General features: G+C 32.0%; 3 protein-coding genes across 3 annotated transcripts; 1 reads left to right on the top strand and 2 right to left on the bottom strand.

Moving 5' to 3' along the window:
* The first annotated feature begins 503 nt into the window (after positions 1–503).
* Positions 504–4723, top strand: LOC107838691 (GDSL esterase/lipase At1g71691). Its single transcript, XM_016681857.2, has 5 exons — positions 504–908; positions 2037–2158; positions 3075–3314; positions 3914–4163; positions 4262–4723. The coding sequence occupies exons 1-5, from the start codon at positions 641–643 to the stop codon at positions 4480–4482; spliced, it is 1101 nt and encodes a 366-aa protein (XP_016537343.1). The 5' UTR covers positions 504–640; the 3' UTR covers positions 4483–4723.
* Positions 4724–5697: 974 nt separating this feature from the next.
* On the bottom strand, positions 5698–12365 carry LOC107838699. Its single transcript, XM_016681866.2, has 3 exons — positions 11828–12365; positions 6153–6267; positions 5698–5945 (listed from the first exon to the last, which is right to left on the bottom strand). Exons 1-3 carry the CDS (start codon positions 12044–12046, stop codon positions 5872–5874), a joined length of 408 nt encoding a protein of 135 aa, XP_016537352.1. The 5' UTR covers positions 12047–12365; the 3' UTR covers positions 5698–5871.
* Positions 12366–20974: 8609 nt separating this feature from the next.
* Positions 20975–21963, bottom strand: LOC107856223 (glucuronoxylan 4-O-methyltransferase 3). The gene has a single exon (XM_016701212.2). It carries the CDS (start codon positions 21948–21950, stop codon positions 21075–21077), a length of 876 nt encoding a protein of 291 aa, XP_016556698.2. The 5' UTR covers positions 21951–21963; the 3' UTR covers positions 20975–21074.
* Between the last annotated feature and the right edge of the window lie 3789 nt (positions 21964–25752).

Below are 25752 nucleotides of genomic sequence, written 5' to 3'. Positions count from 1 at the left end.
TAGACCCAACAAAATCTACTTAAACTGAAAGTAATTTCCTTTATGTATTTTTTTGAAAACGACTTTCTCGATCTACTTACTATGTAGCCCTGAAAAACAAATGTCGTTTAGGCATTCCTTGTTGCTCTGACCTCATTAATCAATCACTTGTTTGAATTGAACAAGCAAAAATCTAATTCGTTTCGAATAATTATGATACTTCCCAAAAATTTAATTAAATTCGTGATCGGTGGAGAAACAATACAGTATATCATCATTTTTGTTTAACAAGTTACCAAAATGAAGTATTTGTATAGCATCCAAGAATTTTGGGAGAAAATAACTAGTAATATTTAATTTGTAGATCGTTATAAGTGAAGAATTAATGAAAAGAAAAGGAAATAAGTGACTAAAATGTTACTACTACTACAACTACATGCAAATTAAATCCTCAAGGAATTCCTATACACTCACTCATCAATTATTACCTACCCATTTACTGTATAAAGCAATATACAGGTGAATCCATTTACTCCTCTCTAACCACCGCACATTTATTTTCCCCTCACTATATTAAACCTTCTCAGACTTTGAACTTGCACTTCTCACACTATATCCAAATCAAGAAAGCAAAGTAGAAGATCCATTTTACAAAGAAAATATGGCTTATGATTTTAGGCTATTTCCTTTGTGTTTTATGTTGTTTGTATTGCTAGTGAATAATAATAATGTGATATGTCAAGAAGAAGGTGCGGCTAGGAGTGCAATGGTGCCTGCCATGTTCATATTTGGAGACTCATTGATAGACAATGGCAACAACAATAACTTGGCTTCTTTAGCAAAGGCTAACTATTTTCCTTATGGAATTGATTTTAATGGTGGCCCTACTGGTCGTTTCTCTAACGGTCTCACCATGGTTGATGTTATTGGTATGTACATTTCCACTTTTTTTTTTTAATTTTTTTTTTTTATCTACGTTATACTTTATTTTCCAGATGCATGCAATCTATATGAGTACACTATGTTGAAGTATCATTAAGTTCTTATCTAATAGGCTTCAAATTGGCCTGTGATTTGTACTCATTTAACTGGCTAGCTAGGTTGATTTATTTTTTTTTTTCCTTTTTTGGATTTCCCACTTAGTATTCAGAATCCTGGGTTCTGACTAGTCCAATTTACGACTTTATGCAAGGCCTTTCTATTATGATTTTCTCAATCTCGAACTAAAAAGAAAAAAAGCAGAAAGTTCCATTCATTTCATCGCAATTCTTGATGTTCCTTTTGATTTGATATAATACATAAATAGACACTCAAACTTGACCTCATCTAGCAGTTAAGTAAGCACTTTAACTTTGAGCGTGCACATCTAGATATCTCACCTTGATTTCAACTGGTAACTAAACCCTCCAACTCGTCCCGAATGTGTTTATGGAAGCTCGATGCTGATGGGACACATAATTTTTGAGGTGTCTAGTTGATTGCAAATTGGAGTGTTCGTACTGACATGGTGGAGACAAATTGAGGTGTCTAGATATACATAATCAAAGCTGGATTGTTTACTTGCTAGTTGAAGTCAAATTTAAATGTCTATTTTGGTATTATACCTTTTGATTTTCCACGCCGATGCTCGTTAATTAAAACCGGCATGCATGTTGATTAGTATTAGGGAAAATGATCCGTTTCCACTCTGAACTATACACGAAATTGCTGAGATACACCCGAATTTTAGGAGGGTCCTATTACCCTGAACTAATTAAAATCGTATTTTTTTGCAACCTTAGTGCCTACATGGCATATCAGTGAATCAACACACTGAAGGTCCACGTAGACACACGTATGTGCCACGTAGGCACTAAGGTTGCCAAAAATATGGTTTTAATTATTAGTTCAGGGGTAATAGGACCCTCCTAAAGTTCGGGTGTGTCTCAGCAATTTCGTGTATAATTTAAGGTGGAAACATTGCATTTTCTCTTAGTATTATATATAGGTTATTATGTACAGAAATTATCATAAACAATAAAAAAGCCAAATGATTAACACATGAATTGTACATGCAGCTGAATTGCTTGGACTACCCCTGATTCCAGCATACTCCCAGGCATCAGGAGACCAAATGAGATTTGGAATCAACTATGCCTCTGCTGCTGCTGGCATTCTTGATAATACTGGCAGAAACTTTGTATGTTCTTTTCTTTTTTTTCTTTTTGGCAATATATACCTAGTTAAAAAAGTTAAAACGAACAGAGAAATGGCACTTTTTTTTTTTTGGCAATATATATATACCTAGTTAAAAAAGTTAAAACGAACAGAGAAATGGCACTTTAATTTATCTAGAATCCACCAATTATCCCAACCTCAAAGCAAAACTTTTTAAAAGAAATTGCCGATGAAAAAAAAATTGTATATACTATTATTGTAATTTTTTATTTTTTTTTTAAATTGCTCCGTTGATGTAGTTTATCCAGTTATAGAAGGGGGTTTTACCATATTTTTTGGGTTATTAATTTCACTCATAATGTGAAACTGTCTGTATTTATCTTCTTCAATGACATGTTAGTGTAAGAAGTATTTTACACGACTAGTGCATAAAAGTGGAATTCAAAAATGTAAGTAGGCGTTTGGATAAAAGAAACAAAGAAAAATATAGACCATGTGTCCCTGCAACCCTTAAGGATTTGTTTTTTGGTGTTTCACCGAAGGAATTGACACATATATTGAACCTCCATTAATGTGAATTCAGGTTGAGTATGTCTCATTTAAGAGGAAAATATTATTTTATATTCTGAACTCAAACTCAAAATTTTTAATTAAGGGTAGAAGGATCATAGCCAACCTGTCACAATTTTGGTTGGTAACCCTTTTAAGGATCTTATCAATGATGCATCAAACTCAACAAGTACAACTCAATGGATGATACTGTGATGTAGGAACAATAAATCCATGTACAAATAAATGAAGTTAAATACGTACACTACACCTACCCAAGTGCCTTTACGCTTTTTACTTTTTACTAGAAGTTCAAGTTAGTTTTATTTTCAGTAACATCTTGCATGTAATAACTAATTATTGAATTTTATATTACTAATTTTATACAGGTGGGGCGCATTCCATTCAACCAACAAATCACAAATTTTGAGAATACATTGAACCAAATCAGAAACAATAATGGAGCAACAGATGTGGCAGAGGCACTAGCAAAATCTATTTTCTTTGTTGGAATGGGAAGCAATGACTACCTTAATAATTATCTTATGCCTAATTATAATACAAAGAATCAATATAATGCTCAAGAATATGCTAATCTCTTGACTCAGCAGTATAATCAACAGCTTATAGTAAGATTCTCTTTTTGTCTCATATTTTCTCTTCTTGTGATTTCAATAAGTATTACTTTACTTTCCAAATTTCTTATACTAATTAATGAAAAAATTGGATGTTCTCTTTTTCTTCTAAAGAATAATAATATTCCGTCTTCATTTTCTCCCGAGAGCTTACTCTAAGGATGTGTTTGGCATAGAAAACATTTTTCGGAAAAATATATTCTTTAGGAAAGTAAATTTCTTAAAAATCAAGAAATGGCTTCCTTAAAGAGAATAGGAAAAACAAATTGCACAAGTGAGAAACTAAAATTGACTCCCGCCCATATTCCAACGCTCTCAATCCAACCCCGCCACCCCTTGACCACTCTAGCCCCACACCCTTCATAGTATTTTCCTATATTATATATAGATACTTTTGAGATAATATTTGCTTACTCACCAAATACCAGAATATAATAAGACATTATTCTTTTTTCAGAAAAATATTTTTTTGTGGAAAGCATTTCCCTTCATACCCCAACACACCCTAAACTAGTACTTGCTTACCACTTAATTTATTAACTAACTTTTTTCTTCTCTTTTTTTTTTCCTCCTTCAATTCTTGAAAATTGCAGAGATTATATAATTTAGGAGCAAGAAAATTTGTGATAGGTGGAGTAGGACTAATGGGGTGTATTCCAAGCATTCTTGCACAAAGTCCAAATGGTGCATGTTCACAGGAAGTGAATCAACTTGTTCTTCCATTCCATAACAATGTTAGATCAATGCTCACCAACCTAAACACCAATCTCCCTGGCTTCAAATTTTCTTACATTAACATCAGGAATATGTTCCAAGATCTCCTTACTAATTCCCAACAATATGGTCAGTCAATCTCTTGGATATTGTAAAATATTATTATCCTTGGAAGCAAATGCTAACTAAATTACTCTTTTCAACTTTGTTAATGATGTATGTAACAGGATTTAGTGAAGTAAATCTTGGATGCTGTGGGGTAGGGAGAAATAGAGGGCAAATAACATGTCTACCATTCCAAACACCATGTTCAAACAGGGAACAATACATTTTTTGGGATGCATTTCATCCAACTGAGGCAGTAAACGTCTTGTTCGGAAGGAAGGCTTTCAATGGTGGACCTGATGCTGTTTATCCCATGAATATTCAGCAACTTGCCATGAATTAGCTATGGAAAATATATCATGGAAGGAAATTGAATTTCTTTAACTAATTTCCATTTGTGTAGTGAACTGAGCTTTTTTATCTGTTTTGTTTTTGTGGGTACTTTACTAGACTTAGTTGAGAATATTATCTTGTTATGAATGGGTGGAATATTGTGGAGAATCATGAGGCAGTTGCTGATATATTAGGAATGTGTGAGAATCTACAATTTTATCATACTTCAAAAGATTATCATATTTTTATCATACTAGAGGATTACAATGCTTCAAAAGGATAAACAAAACTAACCATGAGCCAAATGAGGTGATTTTGAATCAATGAATGAAGAGCATCATTGCACCAATTATTATTTCAACAGTAAATGAGAACTTACTAACTATATAGTTCTGTAACTGTTCAATTGATTTATATATGTAGTTTATGTTGAAGATTATGAGTGTGGTCACAGTTCACACATACCGCCTTGTACTTATCTGCCAATTGTTATTAGCCTATTACTAATCACAAGAAAGATTCTTAATTTCCAAGGTACGATACCTTAAAATTACAACATCCATCCCACATAGATGAGAAGAGTATTAGTTAAAGGAACGGTCAACCTCAACCCACGCACGAAACTCTCGAGTTCACACAGGTCAGGAAAAGGTCACACCCTTGGTGGAAGGGCCCTATTCTGACGTAAGCATCAATAGATTCCACTACTCGAACCCATGATCTATAGATTACATGGAGGCAACTTTACCATTGCTTCAACACTTCCCTTCAAAAACTATTAGACAAAGGGATACCTGAGATTTAAAGTTCTTGGATGCAGAGGACAACTGCACCTACAACTCCTTATACAACTGGCTCAGACTTGTTATGTTTTCAAGAATGCATGCTTGAAGGTTACAAACAGGTTCCCGATTCCAATGTGTTCCCGTCACTTGTTTGAACCTTTGCAGAAGAAGACATCACTGCTGCAATTCTGTTAATATCACAAAATCTAGTTGTAGAAATACTTTGTTACCCAGCCAAGTCTTACCAGACTGATGAAAAGATTTTCGAAAAGACAACAACAACAAACCCAGTACATTCCCACATAAAAGATTTTCGAAAAGGATCAAGAAAAACGATACTTACCATTCAGAAGAAGTCTGACATGTTTTTGCTAAATAAGATGAAAATTATCAGAAGTCCATACCGGTATGTGGATGAAAGTAAACGGCACTAGTAGCACTACCAAAACAGGAATTACTGGTACTTATGTTGGTGAAGTAATGAGTTTACAGATTGCTTGTCATTTATCAGCAAATGTATATAGAGTACAAAATTGCTGAGTATCCAGATCATCAGAGGTACAACAGAAGAAAAGAAATTCAACAATACTCCTTGCAGAGATTAAACAAGTCCTTTAACGGACCTTACGAACTTTCTCTTCCTGTCCTAAGCCGAGAGATTTTTGTGCATTTGCTATCCCTTCAGGATCTGCCATAATGAAAATATACTGGATTAAAGTGCGGAAAAAAAACCCAGCTCCAAACAAAAAGCCATAAGGACAAACACTCCAAAAGAAGCAAACCGATAATGAGTCTTCATAAGAAGAACAAACAGTTCAGCCAAAAGAAGAAAACAACCAAACTAGTCAAAAGTACCCATTCCCTTGCAAACAACTTGACAGAGAAATAGACTCACCAAAGAACTGCGTGAAGATACTCGTGAAGAAGGTCAAGTTACGAGCAACATTGTACGCCATTGTAGGAGGCAGAGGTTTAACAACAGTGTCGATGCTGAAGACACGTTGAAGAAACTGCACAGAGATGATAGAGTGGTACTGTCATTTCTAACAAAATAAGAAATATCAAAAGGCTACATTGCTTTTAAAAGTATAGCAGATACTGATATTGAAGTTTGTCATCCATTACCAAAGGAGCATCTACTTAATATCAGGAACACTTATCAGACACGCAGCTATAATTATGGATTTAGACTGCATTTGGTTTTGAAAAGATAAATCTGCTGTAAAGGGATTGAACAAACAGATTAATAATCAATCATAAAAAGGTTTAGATAATAGATTTTGTCAACTATAGTTCTAAATATTGTATGGTTTAGCATTTTAGATCCAAAATTTTACCAGATTGACTTTACATTTTTAAAAATTAGCCATCATCCTCGACAATTCCTTATCTCTCTCTTTCTCTCAACCATACTCTGTTTCTTCCTTCCCCAACCTTTTGCCACAGTTCCTTCAGTCCAATCGTCAATCAAACTTCCAAGTACACATCCATTATTTTGTTTTATCCAATCCCTCCAGTTTCATCTTTTTCCAGCTTAGATCATCCGATTACTCCAAATATGCATGTATTTGGTTGAAAATAAGCCGAAAATTTCAAGTACAGGGATATTTGGCACAGAGAAACTATCTGAAACCTCATAAAGCTAATCTTGGATTGCTATGATGCAAGATACTTTTTAACATATGATTCACTGATGCATGACAAAAACCTCAAACCATGGTGAGCGTCCAAGTCAAACCCTGAACTTAAGCACCAGGAGATCACAGGACATTCCATTGAGCACAAACTTTTCCACTATCAAATGATGTGAAATTATTGATGCTCTAAAGGATAGTTTGAGGAAAGGCATATGCATCAAGCACTAATGTAATGGGGGAGAGTGGAAGTAACAAATGTGGGGAGAGGAATAGAGGGTATGGGAAAAGAGCTCAAAAGAGTGGGAGGAAGAGAAAAAGGGTGGTTGAAAAAGCAAAAAGACGAGACAAAGGTGGAGCAAGCAGACAAGGGTGTACTGCATGTGGAGGGGGCTGGAGCTAATCGGATTGAGAAGGGTTAGGTACGACTGGAGGAGCTCCCCATTGTCATCGCCGTCCTTAGCTTCTTCCTAGTGCCCTTTTCTTTTCTTTTACTTTACTTTTATAGTTTCCCTTTCCTTCTCATTTTATTTTTCATGTATTTTCAAGTTGGTTCAATTAATTTTTGTCTTATTCTTGATGTGTCATGTGCCTTTGATATCTAAGGCTCAATAAAATCAAATGCTTCACATTGACGAGAAACTAAGAAAAATCTATATAATGGAGAAAAAGGCACCTCGTTCAACTATGGACTAGAAACTTATTTAGTAATTCCTAACTGTATCTCCACTTACATGGAAGGGCATGGAATTGCAATCAAACCACTACTAGTACAAGTTACCTTATTGCACAAAACTACTCTAAAATCTACCCTAATATATACTAAATGTACTGCTTGTCCAGGCACATGAAATACACTGAAAGCCACTTTGATGCTAAACAACTGCTGACTTGAGAAAATAAATGGTTTGATGGGTCTAAGTTGTTATATTAAGGCCTATGTTCTATGAGAACCAAAATAAAAGTTTGTATGTTTAGACCTCCTCCACCTCACAAGTAGAGCTATTTGAAGCATGCTGGTCTCACACGTATGACCACTTTAGGATGTGGAATCCATTTAGCTCTCTATCTTTTCAGATGACCGACGTCAAGCGTCACACTGGTCTTCATGATAGAAAATTAAGCCCAGTGCAAACATTTGGATACCTTGGACCATTTGTTGGTTTTGCCGCTATTAGTTCCACAAATTCATCTATGATCTATGAACATGGTCACCTTTATTTTTTCTCTCTTCCAGATTTTGGAAGGTCCCCTGGTCATGTGCTTGATCATCAGCTCAAGCAGATTGACATGCTGATGAGAATCCAAAGTCTCCATGAGGCACAAGTCTCGTCGAACAGCCTCATGGCGACGCTCAAAACGAGGCAAAAACACTTTCCTAACTAGCTCAAACATCAAAATATGACGAGGTAACATGGAACCTTTCAACACACAAGTCAAAGAAGCCGATTCCTGTCCCTGAGAATACTTGCCAATAAGAGTGGCAATGTACTCACAATCAATGTCGTACTCAATATACGACACGCTGGAATCTTCAAATCCTACCAATTTTAGCAGAATCAATCCGAATACCTTTCACAACAGCACTTAGGATACCCTCCTCAACCACAATAATATTTGAGTTACATGCCACCACTTCTTCCGTATATAGTGAATGCAAAGGCCCTACTAGTACATGAACTCAACTTTAGAATTTAACACCTCCATAAGTCCCACCATACTCGGATTGGAGGACATACTGGGATCTACTATTCGACCTTTCATACCTTTTTGACCAGCATAATACATGGCTGGTCTGAGATCAAGAAACTTCTGCGTGTTTTTCCTAAGCTTTTTTGAAGTGAGAGCATGAGAGGAGGAACCAGGTTCCTAGACTGAGTGGGGTTTGAGGGATTCATGAGGCTGACTCGACAAAGACCTAACAGGAGAGGTGTGAGAGACCTGGCCTCATCTGAATTGTCTCCAACACCAATGGGCTCAATGGCAGTGGAAGGAGTCGGGTTATCTTTACCCCAATGTTTCTTGGCAGCCTGGTCTACTTGAGCCAAGGCAATTTTGCGTTTGCTTCAAGTTAATCGAGCTGCATGGGCATCCACAGTTGACGGCTTAGAATGGAGGCACGAGTTCATGAGGAAACAAAGGAAGATGCAGGTTTCTTTGTCTGTTTCTCCTTGAGAGTGATCAATCAAGCACCAATAGGAACATTACCATCGGAATCGGACCCTACACCTTTTGGTTGCGAACCAACAGTTTCACCAACTGCCAAAGATTCATCAAGTAGGATTTTGAAGGATCCGGTGATGGGGTATTCTGAGTATGACATTGATCCTGAGTATGATGCCACTCTTATTGGCAAGTATTCTCGGGGGGGGGGGGGGGGCGGCTTCTTCAACTTGTGTGTTGAAAAGTTCCATGTTACCTCATCACAGATTGATGTTTGAGCTAGTTAACAAAGTGTTGCTGCCTCGTTCTGAGCGTCGCCACGAGGCTGTTCGGCGTAACTTGTGCCTCATGGAGGCTTTGGATTCTCATCAGCATGTCAACTTGCTTGAGCTGATGATCAAGAATATGACCAGGGTGATCAACCCTGATCGAGGAGAACATGGGTTGCCATATGGATACTTCCTATCCCGTATCTTTGTTGACTTTGAACTTCCGTGTGGCAAGGGTAAAGTATGCACCAAGCAGGACATGTTTCGTCAGCGCACTTCGGAGGATTGCGACTTTGGTGAATCTGGTGCATGGGGCAAGCGTTCCGTGGCGAGTATTCTAGCAGAGCTTCAGCTTGCACAGGCACATGCGGTCAAATTGGAGGGTGAGATTTTTGCTCTTCACCAGGATTTGCAGGATGCCCAGTCAGAATATGCTCGTCTCCATACACAGATGCTCGATGAATAGATAACCCTAGGCAAGAGATTTGATCAAATGATGTTGGTTGGTCGTGTCACTCCCCCTCCTTCTCCTCCCCCTACTTAGCTCCTTATTCCTGGCCCTTTCTCATCAAGTGCTCTTTGCTAGTGTTCAGGCTTGATATTATTTTTGTGCAGCAAATGTGGTGCTTGATATGTTAGTACATTGCTTGACAGTTAATGTTTTTATCTATGTGTTTTTATTGCCACTGGATGGCTAATACACTAGACTTTTTTATGCCATCTACTTGGTAGTGTACTGGTTAGTGGTTAGTGTTGCCCGAGTGGCCATGGATTATGTTAAAATTGCACTACTTTCTGGTGTTCTTGTTATGCTAATTACTTCTCCTCTTTTCAATGATGCCAAAGGGGGATGTTGGGTTGCATTGTTCTTGTGTGTGATTTTGCATCGTTTGTCATCATCAAAAAGGGGGAAAATGTAGAATTTAGGAGCTATGGATTTGATGATCGACTTGTGAACCAAGTTCTTGTAGGTTCTTATTAATGTGGGTTGGTACTTTACTTTTAATCTGGTCATTTCAGAGGTTATAACTGGAAAACTGACAATAACACTTCTAGAGTTGGTTTAGCTTAATTAAAGCAATTAAACTCCAGAAAGTATATAATATTCCGGGAGGTCTGGATAAAAGCTGCAGCCAACTTTACCTAATGTTTTGTCAGACCCCAAAAACATTTAGCATTTTGTTTTCTTTATTCTCCTTTAGCAGTTTGAATAATTTCTGGCGCTTTCTTAATCTTCCTTGCTTATGGAGTTGTGCGATCACTTCTCTTTGAAAGTTATCAAAGATCTTTTATTTGTACATTAAAGCTCTATGAAAGGAAAACCATATACATGAAAGTATCATTTTGTCTCCTGTTCCCTGCCCCCGTTCTTTTTCTGTTATTTGGCAGAGTAAAGCTTAAAGCTAAATGGAATAAATCTATTGCGACATATCCATTCTTCTAGAGTCACATAGAAGGAGTTGAAGTCCCTGAAATTAGTTCAATTGCATCCTATACTTTTCCCAATCGAGTAGTGCTTATTGTGTTTGCGGCTCGACTTCGCCTAGAGCAAATGCTCATTGAATCATCTTCACTATTACATCAAAACAATTCACCATTTCTCTGGAAAAAGTTGATAAACCTATTTTCTTCCCTCCATTAGCAAACCGCAAAAAGCAATTCTTAGAAGGTACTATCTCAAACTTGGAATGCAAAAGCCACTCATATGAAATAAACAGCCTTTTGAATCCAACTTAAACAGCGAAACCAAACCACATACAGTTAGATATTTCCTTATTCTTAAATCAACTTCCACTCAAACCCCAATTAGTTTGGGCTGGCTATTTCAATTACACTGGCCATTCACCTACATAGTGTGTTCATCTATATAAATCCAATCTTCAACATCAATTATCCAGAGAATTCATCATAAGCTATGGACTACAAGTTTTACGCTAACCCTATAACCTACAACCACTATCCTTCTTTATCCCAGACTAAATAGCGGAGCAACAATTTCCATACACTAACAACACAAGTTTAATACTGTATATGTATACCCAGCAGCAGAGCAGGATTTTCACTAAAGGGTTTCAAAATATGAAGAAGTAAACACAAAACAAAAGCCAAAAGGAGTTCCACATTTACTCGATATACACATTAAAAACAATTCATGTATAAATAGCGTAACTTTCCCCTTTTGGCGGAAAATTACACTAATTTATAGATGATTAAAATTATTTTTTACGAATATAACATATATAGCAATGTTGAACCCCTTCAACTTCTTGGTGTTTACTTTTTCATATTTTAAACCCCTCAGTAAATATACTGACTCCTATCCTCACATCTACATAATTTGTACATGATTAAAAGTATATTTTATATGTATAACATATATAGCAGATGTTGAACCCTTCGACTTATTGCCTGTTTACTTTTTCATATTTTAAACCCCTTAATAAAAATCCTTACTCCACTCCTCACATAAAGATACATAAATAGATAGATAGAGAGAAAGAGACCTGTAAGTTCCGTTGGAAGGAGTAACGAAGTTCAGGATCAATTTCAAGGGAATCAGCAGCAGCTTCATTGCCTTTGGAATTCACTGTTCTTTTACCAGGAACGTGCATAGTTGGTGTTTTACCAGGTTGGCTTGTCACTTTGAGCTTTGCGTCTTTGAATTTATCGTCTTCTACCCTCCATGGTGCTGACGATAGTAGCTCTTTCTTCCCTTTCGCCATTTTCAATGTGAAGAGAATGATGAGGAGGACAATTACCACAGATGAAAAGAAGATAAAAAGGGAGAAGAAGCCAGGAAAACGATGTCGTTTTCTAGAGGGCTTTTACGATTTTGAAATTTGGATTGATGTATATATACAAACTAGTATACATACCCACATGATGTGTGGATAAAAATATTATTTCTAATCTTTTCAGATTGTGATGTTCGAGCATATTAAATCATATTATCTTAAATAGAATTTAATCAAATAAATCCCAACCCCAAATCCTTTCCCCCTCCCCCACTCCAGTCTCCACCATTCCATAGCCAAAGCTGTACACATGGGACAATGGATCACAAAATATTGAAAACTTTTATATTTCATATTTTATTTATTATGTCGCTCAATTTTAAAATTTATTATTAACTTGTTAATTGAAATATTAATGCATGCATTAGTTTAATGTGTATTAGTAGTACCTTGTTTGGTATATCTTTTTACCCTATGTATAACTAATGCAAACATTAGTTATACACTCTATTGTGTTTTAAGGTGTGTATTACTAATACTTCAAAATTCATGGCATTAGAAATGCAATGGATCTAATGTAGGCATTAACATGCTTAAAGACCCTATTACCCCTCAAATTTTTTTTTGCATCATTTCCAACATATATATTGAGGTTATTATGTAAAAAAAAAAATAAATTAGAAATTATGTAATTCATGTTTTTTTTTAATACATCGAACCAAACACTGCATAAGAAAAACACAAGCATAACTAATGCAAACATAACTAACACAAGTATTACTAATACACCATATTTTTACATTATTCTTATACACTCTACTAAACGACCCCTAAGTGTCCTTTTGATTAATTATGAAATAGATATATTAATTTTATTTACTTGTGACTTTTTTCATTTTAAAATTTTTATTCTATATTATTCACATCTTTTCAATTTAAAATTTATAGATAGTAATATATATATATATATATATATATATTCTAGTTACTAAATTATATTCTCAAAATTAGTTCAAAATATTACCCCCATCCTATCCCCACTCCCCCATCTTCATATTTTTTTCTACTGTATTTAATTATTTTCTCTTATATATTTGAGAAAATGGTCTATTATCTCCCAACCTTTAGTCGAAATTCCAACTACATACTTATACTTTGCGGGAGTCCTATGACCCCCCTGAACTATTTTAAAGTGAAATTATTACCCCCTGAACGCTGACATGGTAAGAGAGTGTGTTTCACTCTCTTTAAAGAGAGTGAGAACGATTTTTTTTATTAAAAAATTATTTTTAATATTTTTTTATTTTTTTTATTCATTTTTAATTATTCTTTTTCTTTATTCATTTTCTTTCTTTCTTCTTCTTCATCTTCTTTCTTACAAACAATGATATCAAGAACTAATCAATTGGTTTCGACTTCAAATTTGTCGAAAATAGTAAAATGGGTATTGTTCATTGTTTCCAACTTCAAGATTGTCGGAAATTTTAAAATCGATATTGTCCATTATTTACGACTTCAAAGTCGTCGTAAATTTTAAAATGAGTATTGTCCATTATTTCCGACTTGAAGGTCGTTGAAAATTTTAAAATTCTCTATTGTTTCCGACTTTAAGGTTATTGAAAATTTTAAATTCGGTATTGTTCATTATTTTCTGCTTCAAGATCATCGAAAATTTTGAAATTGGTATTTTTCGTTGTTTCCGAATTTAAGATCGTCGAAAATTTAAAAATTGATATTATTCACTGTTTCTCACTTCAAGGTTGTCGAAAATTTTAAATTCGATGTTGTTTATTATTCTCGACTTCAAGATCATCAAAAATTTTAAAATCAATATTGTCCATTATTTCTGACTTCAAGGTCGTCGTAAATTTTAAAATGGGTATTGTCCAGTATTTCCGACTTCAAGGTCGTCGAAAATTTTAAAATTCTCTATTGTTTCCAACTTTAAGGTCATCGAAAATTTTAAATTCCGTATTGTTCATTGTTTCCGGCTTCAAGGTTGTTGAAAATTTTGAAATTGGTATTGTTCGTTGTTTCCGAATTTAAGATCGTCGAAAATTTAATAATTATATGGTCATTGCTTTCCACTTCAAGGTTGTCAGAAATTTTCAAATTCGATGTTGTTTATTATTTTCGACTTCAAGATCATTGAAAATTTTAAATTCGGTATTGTTCATTATTTTCCACTTCAAGGTCGTCAAAAAATTATTTGCATAAAAGTAGGAATAATAATGTTTGAAAAGGAGAAGAGATGAGAAGTAATGGTGAAAAAATGATGAAAAAAGATAAAAAGTGATAAAAATGGAAAAGAAAGTAAATAAAAATTAATTTTAAACAAAAAAACACGTGTCAAAATGTTGTTGGCGCGTGCATCACACCTTATCCAAAATAAATGATTGTCAGGTTTTTGGGGGTAATAATTCCTCTTTAAAATAGTTCAGGGGGGTCATAGCATCCCCACAAAGTATAAGTGTGTAGTTGGATTTGGGGTAAAAGTTGGGGGGGGGGGGGATTTTGACCATTTTCTTGATATTTATATTCTTGCTTATTTCAAAACATACAATGCTAATTTAAGTTACTTAAATTTTTATATTTTGATATTCCTTTAATTCATTATTATCAAAATTTTAGAGACTATTTATCAAAATTTTAGTTAATAATAATAATAACAATAATAATAATATATTTATCATTATATTTGATATAGATAAACTTATGAAATATAAAATTATATTTAACTATATTTTATAGAATTTAAATTTTAAATAGATAAGTTATGAGTTTCTAGTTTTAAGATAATGAAAAATAATTTATTTAAAGGATAATGACTTCAAATTTAAATATTTAATTTTTCAATTCGGAAAAAGCTCAAAAATACCCTGAAATATCTAAAATAGCTCAAAAATACCCCTCGTTAGATTTTTAACTCAAAAATACCCCCATTAAATATTTGGCTCAAAAATACCCCTCCCTCTGACGAAATTCGGAAAAGAATCAAAAATACCCCTGATCTATCTGAAATGGCTCAAAAATATCCCTCCGTTAAATATTTGGCTCAAAAATACCCTTCCCCTTAACGAAATTCCACCAAGCATGCCATCTAGATAAAAAAAACTACGTGACTATGCCACATTACCATCCATATGTAAAATCTTAGTATTTTTTAAATTTTATGACATTCCTTTCTTCTTTATTTTTATTTTTATTTAAAAACGTCAGTGAAACGGACAAAACTTATGCGGCGTTTTCATTTTTAATCAAAGTAGACAGACGGTGGTTACATAATATTTTTTTTGAAAAAAATTATTAAATGTAACATCACTATTATCAAATTCCTTTGATCATCTAAAAAATAAGTTTTTTCCTGTTAATAGGTTTAAAAGTGTGAAACCCAACAAAAGAGTCTTATTAAACTGATAAACCCATTAATTATTAGGTCATTATAAAAGTTAAAATTAAGATTTACTCGTAAAAGTAACAAATTTCAAACTAAACTTCAAATTAGTTACTCAAAAGATGTGTTTGACTTTGCTAGCTTTTACTCAAACTGCTTATGTTGAAATGATTTAATAAATAACTCCTCTAATCTAAAATTAATGAATCTTTGAATGTGACACACATCTTCAAAAAGTTAATGAATGACATAATTAAAGAATAATTTATCAATATTAGTCATTTTACTTCTTTTCAAACTTGTTCTAAAAATAATAAGATTATTCATCAAAACTGAATTTAGAAAAATGAATTCATTTCGAATGATTAAACAAGTGTTAAAAGGAATTTATTTATTTTAAAAATGAATTTGCATGTAGTAAATTCAACTCAATTATTAGTATATCAACATTTGCTAGCTTAAAAGTTAAAATTCTAGCTGCTCCTTCGAGTTAACATCATATCAAGATCAAGCTGTCCCTCATCCCAAACGACAATAATAAGATGAAATTTAGAACTTTTAAAACACTAATGAAAAGGTGAAATTTAGAACTTTTAAAACACTAATTAAGTAATTAGCAAAAGATCGGTTTTTTAATTTTTTTCGTTTCACTGCTTTGCAAAAAAATAAAAATAAAAATAAAAATAAAAATAAAGAAGAAAGGAATGTCATATAATTAAAAAATACTAACATTTTACATGTGGATGATAATGTGGCATAGTCACGTAGTTTTTTTTATCTAGGTGACATGTTTGGTGGAATTTCGTTAAGAGGAGGGGTATTTTTGAGCTAAATATTTCACAGAGGGGTATTTTTGAGTCATTTCAGTTAGTTCAGGGGTATTTTTGATCCTTTTTTGAATTTCGTTAGAGGGGGGAGGGGTATTTTTGAGCCAAATATTTAACGAAGGGGTATTTTTGAGCCAAAAATCTAATGAGGGGCATTTTTGAGCTATTTCAGATAGTTCAGGGGTATTTTTAAACCTTTTTCGTTTTTAATTCAAAACTTGATAAGAGTCCAATTAGAACTCTCTAATGTGATAACTAACCATTTTTAATAAGTAATTTTATTTTATAATTATTTTTTATTTAAAATTAATAATTTATTAGTCTTAATTATCTTTTGATAGTTTATCTTCTTCTCTTTTGGCACGTTTTTATTTTCTTTTATTTTTTTTTCTTTTGTTTGTTTGTTAATTTTTTTTTATAAAAAATAAATTGACAACTTAGATATATAAATGTATTTCAAATAGATATATACTTTGAATTTAATTATTAAATTTTAATTTATATTTACAATATTAAAATAATCGCGAGTAAGGATAAATTTTAGATACACACAAAAATATATATTATTTATATTTCTAAATAATAATGATAATAATAATAATAATAATAATAATAATAATAATAATAATAATAATAATAATAATAATCTATTTATCATTATATTTGATATAGATAAGTTTATGAAATATAAGATTATATTTAACTATATTTATTGCATTTAAATTTTAAATAGATAAGTTTGAAATAACAAATTTGTTTTAGAACTCTCTAATTATGAGTTTCTATTTTTAAGATAATGGATTTTTTTTTATTTAAATGATAATGACAATTTTTTTTATTTAAATGATAATGACTTCAAATTCAAATACTTAATTTTTCAATTCAAAACTTAATAAGAGTTCAATTAGAGCTCTCTAATGTGATAACAAATCATTTTTAATAAGTAATTTTATTTTATAATTATTTTTAATTTAAAATTAATAATTTATTAGTCTTAATTGTCTTTTGATAGTTTATCTTCTTTTTTGGCACGTTTTTTATTTTATTTTATTTTATTTTCTTTCCGTTTCTATTTTTAAGATAATGAAAATCTTTTTATTAAAAGGATAATGTATTTCAAATTCAAATACTTAATTTTTTAATTCAAAACTTAATAAGAGTCCAATTAAAACTCTCTAATGTGATAACTAACTATTTCTAATATGTAATTTTATTTTATAATTTTTTAATTTAAAATTAAAAATTTATTGGTCTAATTATCTTTTGATAATTTAACCCTTTTATGCATGTATTCTTTTTAAAGGATTCAATGGTAAAGTTATTATTAACACAAAATTATAATTGCCCAATTATTTTGCACTTTTCCTTAAAACTATCATATATTATTATTATTATTATTATTATTATTATTATTATTATTATTATTATAGTTTCATCTTTAATTTAATATTTAAATATATTATATAACTTAAATTTTAAACGAGATAAGTTTGTGAAAGAGGAGAAGTCACTCTAGAGCTGCAAACTGTACCACATTCAATAGCTACTGACATCTAGAAATTTATGGTTGTCATATTCCTATTTAAGCGAAAATGAAGACATGGACACTTAATATATATGCGTCACAAACAGGACACCTCAATGTCAAGTCCTTTCCTTTTAACATACATCATAAGGAATGGACTAAGCAAAATTATTATGTACAAAGGAAAATAAATAGGCATGATAGTCAAATATACTGCTGCAAAGTAAAAATGAGAAGGGCAAAAGAAAAGAAGAATCATACCCATGAAAATTGAGCACTGCAAAACTTGTTAGCTCCAGCCATATGTGAATCAAGAGAGTTTAGATTTAAAAATCTTGGAGCCGAAATCTTATTCCCCATGCGGCCAACAAAATTAGTTTTAATACTTCCATTCCTGTCAACAAATAAGGTGCATACCAATATCAAATAAGTATCAGTTGTCCCTAATATCCACTTCCCATCATAGGTAATATCGACATGAGTGATAGAAGAACTGAAAAAACAGTTTTAGCCTGTCTCATGAAACTGCTTGAGTACAATCTAAATCTTGCAATCAAGTATCAAGTGAACCAACAACTATCATCCATCAACAGTAGTAGCAAAGCACTGAAAGTTAGTTCCCCTCAAATGACATCAATTTTACATATCATAATTATTGATTCCACCACTACTACTGATTATATAGATATAAAAGAGATATTAAGAAAAGAGAAATCCACTTCTATTTAAATTTCATTTAAATCAAATTTAAATTTATATTCAAATTCAAATACAATATCTATTTATTAAAAGAAAATGAATTATTATTCTTCCTTATCCATAATTTTCAAACATAGTACATACTTATCTTATAATGTCTAACATAAGTTTAATTTTTTAATACCTAAATATACTATTTATTTATTTATTTATTTATATTATTATTATTATTATTATATTTTATTATTATTAGTATACTACCACTATCACACGTATGTACTACTATTATTACGACTACTATTATTATATTTTACCAACATGGGTTGTGGTGCAGCGGATGGGGCTGCTCCACCCTTAACCAGAGGTCGAGAGTTCGATCCTAAGTATGGAGAAAACTCTGTTGGGAGCGCTACCCCCCGAATGGGGCCCTATCTGGCGAATTCGGATTAGTTGGGCTCCAATATGGGTACCGGACATCGGAGGGAAAACCCAAAAATAAAATAAAAATTATTATATTTTATTATTATTAGTATACTACCACTATCACACGTATGTACTACTATTATTACTACTAATATTATTTGTTTATAGATTATTATCATTATAAAATATTTAGAGTTTATTTGGACTCTTCAACTATGAATTTTTTATTTTAAACTAATGAAATTTTTTTTTTCTTTTAAAAGCCTAATATTTCTAAATTCAAATAATTTTAAATTTTTTATTACAATATTATAAATTTTGTCCTAAAATTTGCCAAGTGGCTTATTCTTATGCTGCCAGTTGGCTTCTTCAGGTGCTTCGTCCTTTATAATATATATAGAAGATTGACAAATTTACCTTGTACAATTTGTAAAATTTGACTTCTAATATCACCTTTTTTTTTTCTTTCCAAAATTGGCATTAGGGAAAAGAGATTATAACGTAAGGAATCTAAAATTGGTGAAAGTTTTCAAAGTAAATAATAAAAGTTTTGATCATCAATCAGCTGAGCTAGTAAAATCCTCGTACCTTTAAGTTTTAACATCATAATTTTTTTATCAAACACCATCGATTGAGCAAATACATATTGTTAATATCTCTAATTTTTCAATAATAAATTAATTAGACGTTTGGACATGCAATTTCACATCATAATTAAGTGTTTGGATATGTGATTTCATCTTATAATTTTCAACTCAATGAAATGTATCCAAAATTTCAAAAAAAGAAAAAAACATGGTTTAGAATCCAAATCATGATTTCAAGTTATTTTTTTTTTAAAATAAAATTTGACTCATAAGCTTATATTTTGTAAAAAAAAACTCATGCTCGATGTGAAAAGATTGTACGTATCATGTGAAAGACTTATATTAAAGAACAACTTAACTAGTGGATCTTTATAAAATTATGTATACTTGAAAGTTTGTAATCACAAACATTAATTTATAAAAAAGCATGGAGATATGCAATTTTATCAATGCAATACCTTAGCACATTACGATATTCTATTTATCAATTATGGTTTGCTCATTTGATAACATTATATAATAATTTGAAAAAAATCTAATAAGTTTCACAACTTGTAAAGTTTACATGTTTATGAGAAAACATACAATTTAAAAGTTCAAATTGCATGTCCAAACAAAACTTCAACTCACCTCAAATTATTCTATATCATGATTTCATATCTCATAACCAAATGGACCCTAAGTGATTTACTAGCATATTTCAATTTTTTGTGCTTGCTGATTTACGATCATCAATTTATATCATATATATGTATTTCTTTTCTTGCTTACATATTTGTTGAAACATTTAAGATAAAGGGATATTAGTTTAATAATATAATTATTTCCGTGAAAGAAAATTTTTCCAAATTAAATAAATCAATTACATCGAATAATTGGCCTGTACGTTTAATTTATTTAAGGTGGAATAGAAATGATATCTCCATTTCCTAAAAATTGGATGTTCAATTTTATCAATATCAATTATCATCCTTGCCAACTCCAGTGGCTAAAATTGATCTTTTGATCAAACCATTTTTATGAATAATTAATTTCTTTTGAGTTATATTTTTATGTTTTGTTTCCATCTACAACTAATGCAACATGCTTTATATACTTCAAAAATTGTGTTCACAATTTGTCTAAAATGTTCTAAGAACAAAACAATATCAGACTAAAGAAATAACTAAAAAAGGAAATATTTTATGAAAATTTGAAAACAAATATATCTCTGTTTTAATTGATTCATATGGTCAAGTGCAACTATTTTAAAATCTAGGAATGGTGGGAATATAGCTAAGTTCAACTTTTTAAGATTCGGATAAATGTCGAAAAGAGAAACACAAAAAGTGATGATTCTAAAAAAATCCACTAGGGAAATGATTTCATTCCAGAAAATTTTGCATAAACCCACATCAAATCTTTCAAGAATATATAAAATAAAAAGGAAAAATAAATTAAATACATGTATTCTTGGCTGTCACCTAAGAATCTTTTTTCGTTCAAATGAAACTATATGGAAATTAAAAGACTCTCAAATCAAAATAAAATTCAGTGTGATAAAATTCGACTAGACTAGGACTTAAGGACAAAAGGACTTAATAGAACCACCTCTATAACTTGGGATGGTGAAGTGCCTAAGATTCATAACTTGTTCTTTAATGAATCCTTCACAAAGAAAGTTCTTAGAGAACTTATCTTCAACATACCTAAGACAATCATGCACAAATACATCAGTTTCTCCATGTTCTCTGTTCCTAGCCAATAATCCAACAGTATATATTACTTTCATCCTCCCTGGTAAGTCATAATATGCACCTGTTGGTGCATCAATCATGATTAAATCCCATTCAATTTCATACACTTCTTTTGGAAAATTTGTTAGGGCAAGTGGACACTTAGAATTTCTTGGATCACCTACAAGCTTTTTGCAAGAATCTTCTCTTTTACCGATACTTAGAAGCTCAGGAGCTTGATCAAGTCTAGTGTCATAAATCTGATGGTAAGCTTCTAGTGAAGGTACTTCTTTTGTAATTTTGTCGATCCAATGTATATTTTCTTCGATGAAGATGGTTCGTCCATTATGGTTTAATGAACTCCACATTAAGCTATCATGTCCAAGCCCAAAGACTAAGAAATTGCATGGTGATTTCTTCTCAAGGACCCTAAGTGTTACTGATATTTCTGCGTGTTGTTGTTGGATTGTTCTATTGGTAGTGGCATAGTGGAGAAGTGATTCCGCCAGAGATGACGGAATCTTGTTGCATGTCGATGGGTAGCTTATTGATAAGTTTCTTAGCTTGAATGATGGGGAATTTGCTCTAAGTATCAAGTACAAGAGAAAGATGAAGAAAATACAGGATAATATGAGCTTGTTGATAATCATTGTGTGTGAGCTTTTGGATGTTACTTGGTGTTCTTTCATGGGGATTGAGTGTTGAGGAACTTGTGAGAGCATATGGAGGAGTTGGATGGTGTGGTTTTTAACAAGCTTTGAAATAGAAGAGGGAAAAGAATCCACAATTAAGTAGTGATCTCACATGATTTGCTTGGAGAAAGATACGAAAAAGATACATTGTTTTTGAGCAGATTTAATATTCATATGCATTGAATATCTATAATTATGTATGATTTGCATTCATGTGTAATCGAATGTTTAATACATCGGGTTGTTTTTTTTATGCATTGAATATTCAAGATCAAAATTAATGTTAAAATGCATTTATATTTATACTATTAAAGGAGAAACAAAAGAGCCTAACAAATGAATTAAAAAACATGTTTGTTATGACGTATAAACTTTTTGGAACTAGACATGTCTAGGAGCAATCTATGAGAGATTTTCATAAGCAGATCCAGAATTTTTACTTTGCGTTCAAGTTGGATATTTTAATTCGGTCTACTCGACTGTCTAGTTTAATTTCTAATATTATAATATATATATATATATATATATATATATACATACAAAACTAATATTATAATAATTTAGATTTGTCTTTTTTATTCTTATATATTAATTGTTTTTGGAGTAGTATTTTAAAAAGAAACATAATCTTTCACTTTATATATTAATATGGTTATAATAAAGGTAAAGATTAATTCTAGTTAATAAGATGTTGGTCATTTGTTTGTAATATATTAACTTGGATGTTGTTGTGAAAACTGTTGTGAAAACTTATTTATTAATATGAAGTTTGAATTGTTTAATTCAAATTCTAAAATATTTTTGATAAAAAATAGATAGTTTTTGCTTTCTTTATTAATTTGTCTTCTAGATAATTTTCTGAAATATATTTCACAATAAAATTTTTGAGGCCTCAAAATTTTGGAGCTTAAAGCAAATGGTTTACTAGTCTTACCCTTTAGCGGCCCCTATGATTAAAAACATTATATGTATGAATTTCAATCATATCTTCAGCCTCTATGCTGTTTAATTTTCTAAGTTACATTCAAACAAGGAAAAAATGAATTTGGAGACAAGAAGTTCCATTCTTCCCAACCAAATAAGCAACAACAACAATATTAGATTGAGACATGTGCATTGATCGATCTATGAACAAATAGAAATGGAGATACTCTAAATTACATAACTATAAAGATACTGGAATCCTCGAACACTAAGTTGTTAGAAAAATTAAGATTTCTCTAGAAACTCCTAGTCAGTAAATTTTTTGTAGTAGACAAGTCTTTTTAATTAAAATGAGTGGTGGTTAATGGGCACATATGTCACAAGTTAGTGTGAGATATTTTTACTTATTTTGTGGTTTGTAATCCTCTCTCTCTCTCACACACACTCACTATATGTGTGTGTGTATGTATGTATATATATATATATATATATGTATATGTATGTATGTATAACCCATGTAATGAACTATCTAGAAATATAAAAGAGTACTAAAAAAGTTTCATCTTCCCTTTCTTCTTCCCCGCAGTTTTGTAGCAATTTACAACTGCAGTTTTATTGTTTTCAGCTCGTAGCCTTTACGATTCCCATCTTGCCTTGCTTCTAACATGGTATTAGAGCCCATTTCTTACGGAATCTGAATCTGATTTTGTTGATTGGCTCATCTTATAGCTGGTTCTTTTCTTTGATCTGTTTGCTGAAAAATATGGCACCAGAAAATCAACCAATGATGGGTCCTCTGATTTTTTCTGGCGAAAATTATCATATTTGGGCCATTAAAATAAAGGCTTATTTGAAAGCTTTCAACTTGTGGGAGGTCGTTGAGAAAGGAGAACCAACTGTCCAGCCATTGAGAGTCAACCCAACTCTCAATGAAATCAAAAAGTATGATGAGTTAGTGATTAGATCTCCAAAATCTCTCACTTGCATACACTCGTCTTACGGAAGTGATGTTTACAAGGATTATGGCTTGTGAAACAGCTAAGGAGGCCTGGGATAAACTGAGGGAGGAGTTTGAAGGCAGCAACAGAGTGAAGTCTTGTAATAATCCAGATTTTAATGAGGGGTAAGTGGATAATTAGCCATTATTATTATTGTTAATTAATATAATTAAAGTGGGCAAGCCAAAAGACAAAAACCCTTCAAAAGACAAACACCCTCTCCTCTTATATTTGTGGCTGCATATTCTAATGAGGGAGTAAAAGGTAGGGTAAACAGTTTCTTAAGTTTTCAAAAGCAGTAACTTCTTCAAAGGAGTAGAAAAGAAAAGAATTAGGGTAATTGATCTCTTTACTCTTGGAAGAGAGCGAGCTAACGACGTAAAATAACATTAGCCAGTAACACTTAATTGCGAAACTTCATATTTATAAGGTACATATCTTGTTCCTAATTCTTTAGCGCGAAAACTGTGCACACAAATAGTATTTCGAAAGATTGGTCCTAATGGAGTTATCGAGATAGAGTGGAAGCTATTAATTAGTTAATGATTATTTTTGATGATGTAATAATTGAGCAATGAGTAGAGAGAGAAAAGGGATCATATTCATGTTGTGGGACTCCTAATTTTGTATTGATATTAATTGACTTTAGATCAAAAGTACTTGCTGTGCAACTTTGCAATGGAATTTTGAATACGCATTTAAGAGTTTCTTATAATGTTTATGGCTAATGAGATCAAATATTTAGGTAACTAATTTTTATGAGATTATTATTGAGAAATTAGGTTGGATAGAGATAATTTTTTATTCATCTCTTAAGCTATGAGATACTAAGGTTTAGCTTTAAACTAGAAGGTTAGGAGTATTGAGACTTGACATCGGCTAGCACAATTGACATCGTTAAGTAATATTTTTATTAGATTAAAATCATTGGAGGCTGTTTGGTTGGTGTACTACACATTGCCAGGTTGAGGAACTTGTCATTCATGAGGTAAGTGAGACTTTAAGCTTTGGTTGCTTACTTTTCAAATTTAATTTTAAGATATATTTATATCTGCCCGGTCAATATATTGGGATGAGTGTGTGCTTGGAAGAATCTTCGGTCTTAAAGGCCAGACACATATACTTTCTATTTTGAGAATACTAATACTCCTTTATAAATTATTTTGTGATATGATATGATTGTGTACTGTGAGATTGGGGCATTGTGTGTGCTTCCTAATTCCATTGGGGTATTGTGTATGCTTTCTTTTGAGCATTGTGTATGCTTCCCTTGAGCATTGTGTATGCTTTTTGATTTGATATGGGACATTGTGTATGTTTCCCGAGTATTATGTATACTCTTGATATTTGGCACATTGTGTATGTGGCCCAAAACTTCTGGTGTTGGGTAATTACTTTGATTTCAAATGGTGATAAGTACTTGGTATAAATTGTGTTGACATATATAGTTTTCAAGGAATGATTATTGGTCTCGTTGGATATCTTATTATGATATACTTCCTGTGTGTAATAACTATATGTTCTTGGTGTTGTTGTATTTTCTAATACTTGTCCCAGGAGTACTTAAAGTAGCGAGCCAAGGATCTTACTGGGTTATATTTATATAGCTCACTTCTTACTTGCATACCTGCAGATACGGTTGCGAAGAGAGAGACCTGTGGCTGACGATCTTTACGTGTGAATTCTGTTGTTAAGGTTAACCTTCGCATTATTCGTGGAGGCTGTCATCCATCTTTAGTTATTTTTAGCTTATATTTCTTTTTGTTGGGTTGCATGCCTAAAAGCTGAACTCATGTAACTTTGTTTAAATGCTCTATGGTCTAGTGCGGGGTTTGGGTTAGAGATTTGTTACCTAAACTACTATTATTTTTGTAAATCGTTATGCGATATCTTGCTGGATCATTACTTTG

This window comes from Capsicum annuum, chromosome 1, assembly GCF_002878395.1.
Source record: "Capsicum annuum cultivar UCD-10X-F1 chromosome 1, UCD10Xv1.1, whole genome shotgun sequence".
NCBI lineage: Eukaryota > Viridiplantae > Streptophyta > Magnoliopsida > Solanales > Solanaceae > Capsicum > Capsicum annuum.
This window is presented reverse-complemented; position numbering and strand designations above follow the sequence as displayed.

Excerpts from the sequence above, each read along its gene's own strand:
- LOC107838699 (XM_016681866.2), bottom strand. The coding sequence starts at position 12,046 with ATGGCGAAAGGGAAGAAAGAGCTACTATCGTCAGCACCATGGAGGGTA. Across the intron at positions 6,268-11,827 it reads CCTTCCAACGGAACTTACAG|TTTCTTCAACGTGTCTTCAG; the intron begins GTCTCTTTCTCT and ends ATCTCTGTGCAG. Across the intron at positions 5,946-6,152 it reads TATCTTCACGCAGTTCTTTG|ATCCTGAAGGGATAGCAAAT; the intron begins GTGAGTCTATTT and ends TCATTATGGCAG.
- LOC107838691 (XM_016681857.2), top strand. The coding sequence starts at position 641 with ATGGCTTATGATTTTAGGCTATTTCCTTTGTGTTTTATGTTGTTTGTA. Across the intron at positions 2,159-3,074 it reads ATAATACTGGCAGAAACTTT|GTGGGGCGCATTCCATTCAA; the intron begins GTATGTTCTTTT and ends AATTTTATACAG. Across the intron at positions 4,164-4,261 it reads TACTAATTCCCAACAATATG|GATTTAGTGAAGTAAATCTT; the intron begins GTCAGTCAATCT and ends TGTATGTAACAG.
- LOC107856223 (XM_016701212.2), bottom strand. The coding sequence starts at position 21,950 with ATGCTCTCACAAGTTCCTCAACACTCAATCCCCATGAAAGAACACCAA.